The sequence below is a fragment of the Sinocyclocheilus anshuiensis genome, unplaced genomic scaffold (genome assembly GCF_001515605.1).
Source record: "Sinocyclocheilus anshuiensis isolate Anshui unplaced genomic scaffold, SAMN03320099.WGS_v1.1 scaffold575, whole genome shotgun sequence".
NCBI lineage: Eukaryota > Metazoa > Chordata > Actinopteri > Cypriniformes > Cyprinidae > Sinocyclocheilus > Sinocyclocheilus anshuiensis.
In genome coordinates, this window is record NW_015552573.1 from 154,186 (window position 1) to 162,307 (window position 8,122).

Genomic DNA, 8,122 nt, shown 5'->3' on the forward strand with positions numbered 1-8,122 from the left:
AAACTAGACTAAAATACTTCAGGTTTTCTTAGACTAAAACTAGACTAAAATGTTGAGACTTTTAGTCGACTAAAACTAAATAGGATAAGGTTGACTAAATATGATAAAAACTAACAAGGACATTTTAACACGGGACTAAGACTAACATTAAAATAGCTGACAAAATTAACACTAGTTAATAGTAACACTGTTTTCAGACTCTAAAACCTAAAGATAATTGGCATTGGTCATACCTATGAAATGAAGTACAGTTCAGACAGTGCAATTTATTGTGTATTATTTTAATTCTTCTATTTAGCTTTCATTTTTAGTTTTAGTAAGTTTTAATCTTATTTCAGTTAGCTGCCAAGACAGCATTTCTAATTTGCAGTTAAGTTTTAAGTTAATTTTGTATTTATATTTTATTTCAGCTTTAATTTAAATTTTTATTTTTGCAGTGATTTTTAGTAGTTTTCAGTTAACAGTCGTAACACTGAATCAGACTCATTGGCATTGGTCATTAAAAAAAAAAATCTTTCCTATCTTGAATATGAAGTACAATTGAGATTGAAATGTATTATATTGTCCTGTTTTTTCATGTTTTACTGAAACAGAAATTTGCAGAAAGCAATTTGCAGTCGTTTTTTTTTTTAAAGAATAGTCTTGTATACAAACGTTGATTTTTAGATGTGCATTTGTTTTTCATTCGTTCTAATTTTGCTTGTTAGAAGTGAAACTGTATTTTGAAGTGTCATCACTGTTTTCCACTGATCCCAGAACAGACTCCAGGAGACCCGGAACTCAAGCACAAGATGAGTCACGTTAGTCAGTTGGGCTGGTTTGCATGTGAACGGTTCTGCCTGTACTCCTGAGGCAGCCTCCCTTCACAGTAGCTCTGCCTCTGTGTAAACATGGAGGGAAAGCAGCCGGAGAGGGGCGGAACAAATAAACACGGCCTCTAATGCAGCAATCCAAACCAGTGTCGTGCCCGCACCCACACATGGGCCAAATCCACACAGGTCCTCATCTGGGACAGATGTTAAGTTTCCGCTGCCGTATTAACGTTTCGTACAGCTTGTACAGACTCTTTAATGTGCCCAGAGAAGTTCCCTGTGAGGAAGTCTCCATGACTCTCCAGGCTTCTCGTGCTGAGTTTTTTTGGAAGAGTCCCCAGTTATGACTATAAATTGTAGTAGACCAAGAAAGTACTCTTTGTTTTCATTCCTCAGCTCTCAAATGGAGTCGCAGCAGGAGTGTTTTGAAGGGGACATTTCATGGAAAATGCAGCTTTGTTTAATATGAAAAACTCCATAGTTCACAGCCCCAGTTCCACCAGAACATTTATTGTAACTAAACTGCAAAAATTAGGCATTCAGTGATCGTCATGGATATGATGTCACACTCATGAGCACATTAAAGCAATAGTTTACCAAAAAATTAAAAATGCCATTGTTTACTTAAAGGGTTAGTTCACCCAAAAATGCAAATTCTGTCATTAATTACTCACCCTCATGTCGTTCCAAACCCATAAGACCTTCGTTCATCTTCGGAAAACAATTTAAGATATTTTTGATGAAATCTGAGGGCTCTCTGACCCTCCCATAGACAGCAAGGTAACTACCACGTTCAAGGTCCAGAAAAGTACCAAGATGATCGACAAAGTAGTCCGTGTGACATCAGTGGTTCAACTGTAAAGTTACGAAGCTACGAGAATACTTTTTTGCGCAAAGAAAACAAAAATAACGACTTTATTCCACATTTTCGTCTCTACTGCGTCACTTTGGACGCGCGTTCACGACAGTACGATGATGTGAGCGTGTAGCGGCGCCGGCGCTGACCCAGATCCGGCGTGATGATGTCGTTTGTTTTCTTTGCGCAAAAAAGTATTCTCGTAGCTTCGTAACTTTACAGTTGAACCACTGATGTCACACGGACTACATAGACCTCAAGGTAACTACCACGTTCAAGGTCCAGAAAAGTACCAAGATGATCGACACTACTGCGTCACTTTGGACGCGCGTTCACGACAGTACGATGATGTGAGCGTGTAGCGGCGCCGGCGCTGACCCAGATCCGGCGTGATGACGTCATTACGCTGGATCTGGGTCAGTGCCGCCACACGCTCGCGTCATGGTACTGTCGTGAACGCGCGTAGACAAGTATTTTTGTTTTCTTTGCGCAAAAAGTATTCTCGTAGCTTCGTAACTTTACAGTTGAGCCACTGATGACACACGGACTACTTTGTCGATCATCTTGGTACTTTTCTGGACCTTGAACGTGGTAGTTACCTTGCTGTCTATGGGAGGGTCAGAGAGCCCTCAGATTTCGTCAAAAATATCTTAAATTGTGTTCCGAAGATGAATGAAGGTCTTACGGGTTTCGAACAACACGAGGGTGAGTAATTAATGACAGAATTTACATTTTTGGGTGAACTAACCCTTTAAGCTCGTGACTTTTTCATGCTGCATTTTTTCAACATACAATAAAAGCAGGAGCTAAAAAGGACAAGAAAATATCAGTAGTACTATGACTTCAGTCACTTTATACAAAGTCTTTGTGCATGTGGAAAGATCATAATATAGAAAAGTTTGGGGTCTTTAAGTTTTTGAAAGTCTCTTCTGCTCACCAAGGCTGCATTTATTTAATCAAAAATACAGTAAAAAACAGTAAAATATTATTACATTAATGTAACTGTTTTCTATTCGAATATATTTTAAAATGTAATTTATTCCTGTGATGCAAAGCTGAATTTTCAGCATCATTACTCCAGTCTTCAGTGGCACATGATCCTTCAGAAATAATTCTAATATGCTGATTTGCTGTGCAAGAAATATTTCTTATTATTATCAATGTTGAAAACATTTGTGCTGCTTAATATTTTTTATGGAAACCATTTTATATTTAGTATTCTTTGATGAAAAAAGTGTTCAAAACAAAGAGTTAAACAGAACAGCATTTATTTGAAATATACATTTTGTTACATTATGAATGTCTTCACTGTCATTTTTTTATCGATTTAATAAAAGTGTCAGTTTTTTTAAATTAATAGTCTAAAGATTCTGTAGAGAAAGCATACCGTTTAATTCTAAATGTCTAAAAGAGGTTGTAAAATGGTCAGTGGAAAAATGTAAAGGTACTTTTTGTGAACTTTTGCTAAAATTAAAACACGTCCAGACACAGTGTGCTTACTTTCATGTAAATATCATGAGTTTTTTTTTTTTTTACTTGTTGCCAAACCGCCACAAGCGACAGGAAGTTTTGTTGATAGCTTGGTTTCTATTCCTATAGCATTTTGTATTCAGTGTACACAGACTTATTTCTTAAACTTCAGGAATATAAAACTTCTACAAAAATGTGGAATATGATCTCTTTTTTTTTTCTATACCTCAGTATCAAGTTTCCATTCAGCTCTTTGCAACCTTGTTTTCAGTATAAATCTCAATAGAGCTTTTTGCTATGGCTGGCTGCCCATTGAACACTGTTACAGGATTCCGCAGCCTTTTGGGTGAGATATTGAAGGAAACTCACCTCAAAAGCGCTGTCATAATTCATGTCTATACAAGGCACACGTAAACATTCGCTCCGTCTTTATTACAGCTCCACGTCAAACTCCTGGATCACATTTACGAGGGGCGAATGAGTGAGAGCGTAAAGGAGAATAAGAACCGTCTGTGTTTCATTCTCGCCGCGAGCGTGTTCTCTGACACACAGCTTTAGATAAGCTGTAATGGAGACACGAACTTGTGACACTTTGATTCCTGTTTGTTTGTGCTTCTACTGCCCTTTGGGCAGGTCACAGACGGGGCAGCGAACACCTCTCAAATGCTATTAAGTCTAATCCAGCCCTCCAAATGACAGGCTCAGATCTCTGACCTGTTTGTTTTGACTTCCTCTTATGAGAGCCGGGGTTTTGCGGAGTGGATGGAGGCTTTCTGTGACACAAAGCCTATGTGTTTCCTATGTGGCTCTCTCTCAGGAATAGAGGTGATTTACAGGGCGGACACAAGTGCTCACTGTGAAGTCCACTGTGAATTACTGCTCTGTCTCATTAAGAAGCTCTCTAAAATGCGCACTAGGGGTGGGAATCACCAGAGGCCTCACGGTATGATATTATCACGATACTTGTGTCACGATGCAATATTATTGCGATTTTAAATATATTGCGATATTCTGTGATATATTGCAATTTATTACCTTTTTCCAACTTCAAATTATGTCCCCAAAGGAAAACTTTGACAACATCTGTTTTAACTAAAAAGAAACATTTCTCAGTTTGTTTAGCTCACTTCAGTTTTATTGTTGCAGTGCAAAATGGGATTGTCAAGCAGACAAACTGACCAACACTTTCATGAAAACCTGTCATAAATGTTGTATGCACCTGGCAAACTCAATTATTTGTATTACAGTCTAATCTAGTCCACCTTAATTAAATGTAAACAGATATGCACTGCTGTGCTACTACAGGTATTTTGAACAGTGCAACTTGAAATTGTACTAAAAAGTTGTGCAGACCCTTCAGCAATTGGGGCATTTGAAAGTAAATTACTGTTAAATTTAAATTAAAATTAAATTAAATTAAACATGTAGTCTTGCATCTAGAGCAGAGCATAGCATAGCAGAGCATAGCGTCACTGAAGGTAGCATCATTTTAGCAGCGTTGCTCAGTACAGCTGAACTAGCATACACCATGTTACAGCACAGTAGCGCTACTGCAAACCGGAACAAGTAGGCCTATACTGCATAGAAATTTCCTGTCAGCGCGTTATTTGAGCGGACTTTGCTTTTCCGATGAGCATGAGCAGTACACGAGCGGAACACACATTCATAGATCGGAATATTGAGCGGAGCATCAAACCGCGCAGTGATGAGGGGAGTGAAACATGTGTGCTGAACACTGCCGGGCGGGGCGCAATGCTTTAAATTACTTTATATTATTTAATAAAATAATAAATGCAATATATATGAATAATAATCATATTTATTATTATTATTATATGTAGCCTATATTTTCGGTGCATCCCTACTTACATCCCCTCCTTGTTTACAAATCCGAAGTAAGTCCATACGTCCGATTTAAACACGGACGGGGCTTTCCTGATAACTTTCCGCTATGCCGCCCTCTTTATTTTACTAACTGCATGCTGAAGGCGACCCAGCTGACCTCACCAGAAAAAAACTCAACACCACCATCTAGTGGATTGTAAAGAAATTTATTTTATTATTATATTATAATATAATCAAATATTTTATTATAATATATATAATAAAATATATATTATAATAAAAAGATCGATACTTGGCATCAGTGTAACGATACAGTATTGCCACGGAAAATAACGCGATCCTATGCTGTATCGATTTTTCCCCCCACCCCTAATCCTCACTGCACAGCTTTAAGCAGATAATGACGTCAACTACCCTTGGGTGATTCGTCATCCTTAAGTCACAGTCCAACTTTTCATCATAACAATGAATTGGCAAAACTTGTTCGATACTATGCTGTATCGATTTTTTCCCCCACCCCTAATGCGCACTGGACTTGAAGTGGCTCTAAGGTTGTAAATTGAAGCAGCAAGCCGTAACATGCCTTGCTCCATGTAAACCAAATAAAATAACGGCAATATTTACAATTATGTTAATGCATTTTGCAGATACTTTTATCCAAAGCAACTTACTTTGCATTCAAAGTAATCAGTGTGAGTGTTACCTGGGATTCGAATCAACCGTGGAAGCTTTTAACAACTTCTTCCAAATCCATATGATGTTAACATAAATCTTTTTTTTGTATTAATGTGTCTTTCTGTTTTCTCTCTGACAGAGACATCAAGCCAGATAACATTCTGCTGGATGTGAATGGACACATTCGACTGGCAGATTTTGGCTCCTGTCTTAAACTCACGGAGGATGGAACGGTTAGTATGTTAGTTTTATGAATATCACAGCAGATTATTAATGATCATATTTCACAGAAGAAGAAAACAGTCATTAGGGATTGTTGTTTAAAGCTGATAGTGTGAACTGGGTCTCCTTATTTATACTGGAATGGATCAGACAAACCTTACAACTTGACTTGAAAGCTTTAACGACAGAAATGTGTAAATGCAAGTCTTTATTTTATGAAACGATTGGCAACATTGCAGTATTTTGATGGAATTGTAGTTCATTCCTCCACAGTCATTTATCTTGGTCTTATTTTTCCAAATTTTTCTATACTTTTTGAGACTTCAAATCAGAGTTTGTAATGTTGTGATTCATCTGAGAAACTGGTTGAATTGGTTCCTAAGAGCTCATTACTGAAGTTTTGTTTATTACTACAGAGAAAATTAATGAAAAGAATGCTTCAGGAACCATGACTGCCTCATGCAATGACATTGATACATTTTTTAAGTGTGATGCAAGTTTCCAAATACTTTTTGGGGTCAGTTTCAGATCTGGTTGTTTTCCCATGATTTAGTTCACTTCCTGTCAAAAAAATATTTGGCTCAATTACACTACAGTTTTTTTTTTTTTTTTTGATCAAAAGTGACAATAAAGACGTTTTTCATCTTTCTATTAATTCTATTTCTATTTATCATGGTTTCCACAAAAATATTAAGCAGCCCAACTGTTTTCAACAATGATAATAATAAGAAAAGAAGTGTTTCTTGAGCAGCAAATCAGCATTTTACAATGATTTCTGAAGGATCATGTGACACTGAAGACTGGAGTAATGATGCTGAAATTGCAGCTTTGCATCTCAGCAATAAATTACATTTTAAAATATATTCAAATAGAAAACAGTTCATTTAAATTATAATAATATTTCCACAATATTACTGTTTTTACTGTTGTTTTATTAAAATGAATGCAGCGTTTGTGAGCATGAGATAAAAAAAAAATTGTGCATCAGTCAGTACTTTGAAAATGAAGCCAGTGCTCATAGTTTCAGTGTATGTTGACTACTACTACACAATTAATCAAAAATGCTACAGAAGGGAGTTTTAGGTCACCTGACATATTTCACCTAGTGGAAGCGCTTAGACATTAAATTGCCAGATAAAAATATTAATATATAAAAATATATGGATGAATTTGTGCTCCAGCTCTATCCTGTAGGCACACTGTTTTAATATAAAATAATGGGAGACCCAGAGGACACCCTTGGTTTGAAAGGCAGTTTATGATCAGAGTTGCATTTCACACGTCTTTGAAGCAGGGGTGAGTATTTCATCTGATATGTGCTGCTGTTTTCTGGCACGTCACAGATAGCTCGGCAGGATATCCCCCCGACTTCTGACAAGAGCAGCGTGAGTGTGGTCTCTGCGTGTTCACACGTGTGTGCCTAACTCTCTTCACATGTACATGTGTTTTCAAGTGTGTGTCACTGCCAGCGAGAGGAGCTAATTTACTGCCTCACTTCCACAAATTCTTCCAGCTGCACACATCTGCCACGGGCTGCATTACAGACGGTTTCCGCCCGCTCATCCCCCTTGAACCCTGGCCAGGAAGCTCCAATCATCTCCCCGTTCATTAGTGGTCTCTAGTGATACCTCTCTCTCTTTTTCTCTCTCAGTGCGGTCTGTGTTCTGAGAGGTCTTTGTGTATCTGAATACTCTGACCGTCATGTTCCCCTAAGCCACGCCCACCTCTGCTGGCTGCAACCAATGTGATGCTTGAGTCATTCATTTGCATTTTATAGTGATGAGTGTTGTGCCAATAAAAAAAAAAACATTTCCAGGGATTACTTTGTTTGCAACCTTGTTCACTGACAGGATGTGATGTGATCTGATCTGCTCAGACAGTCACCGAACGCCTCTCTGTTTCTGATCTCAACATGCCAGGTCCTGAATTCTCCTGCAGTCTTAATAACAAACACTACAGTAAATATATAAATCTCACGAAACCTGTCAGGAATATATCCGTTCACATGTCATGACAAAATTAAAATTTAAAGTTTTTATTTTTTATTTTTTATTAAATTAAATAAAAAGTATTAAATAAAAAAACCTTTACATAAAGATTTATTTTATTTATGCAAAGTATCACATTTTCTATTACTACCTTATTTTTTGTGTAATATGACCTGTACATGTTCTTGACAGTTTATGAGATTCACCCAAATGAATTGCAGAGAGAGATTTTTTTTTTTTTTTGTTCGTTTTAT

The 8,122-nt window shown here is 37.2% G+C and overlaps 1 protein-coding gene across 1 annotated transcript in view; it reads left to right on the forward strand.

The window, feature by feature from the left end:
- The window catches only part of LOC107665107 (serine/threonine-protein kinase MRCK alpha-like), a 75,883-nt gene that overhangs the window by 33,627 nt on the left and 34,134 nt on the right, over positions 1–8,122 (forward strand). The window contains exon 6 of the mRNA XM_016455860.1: positions 5,798–5,891. Within this exon, the coding sequence (XP_016311346.1) occupies positions 5,798–5,891 (94 nt within the window). The remainder of the gene's footprint in view (positions 1–5,797; positions 5,892–8,122) is intronic.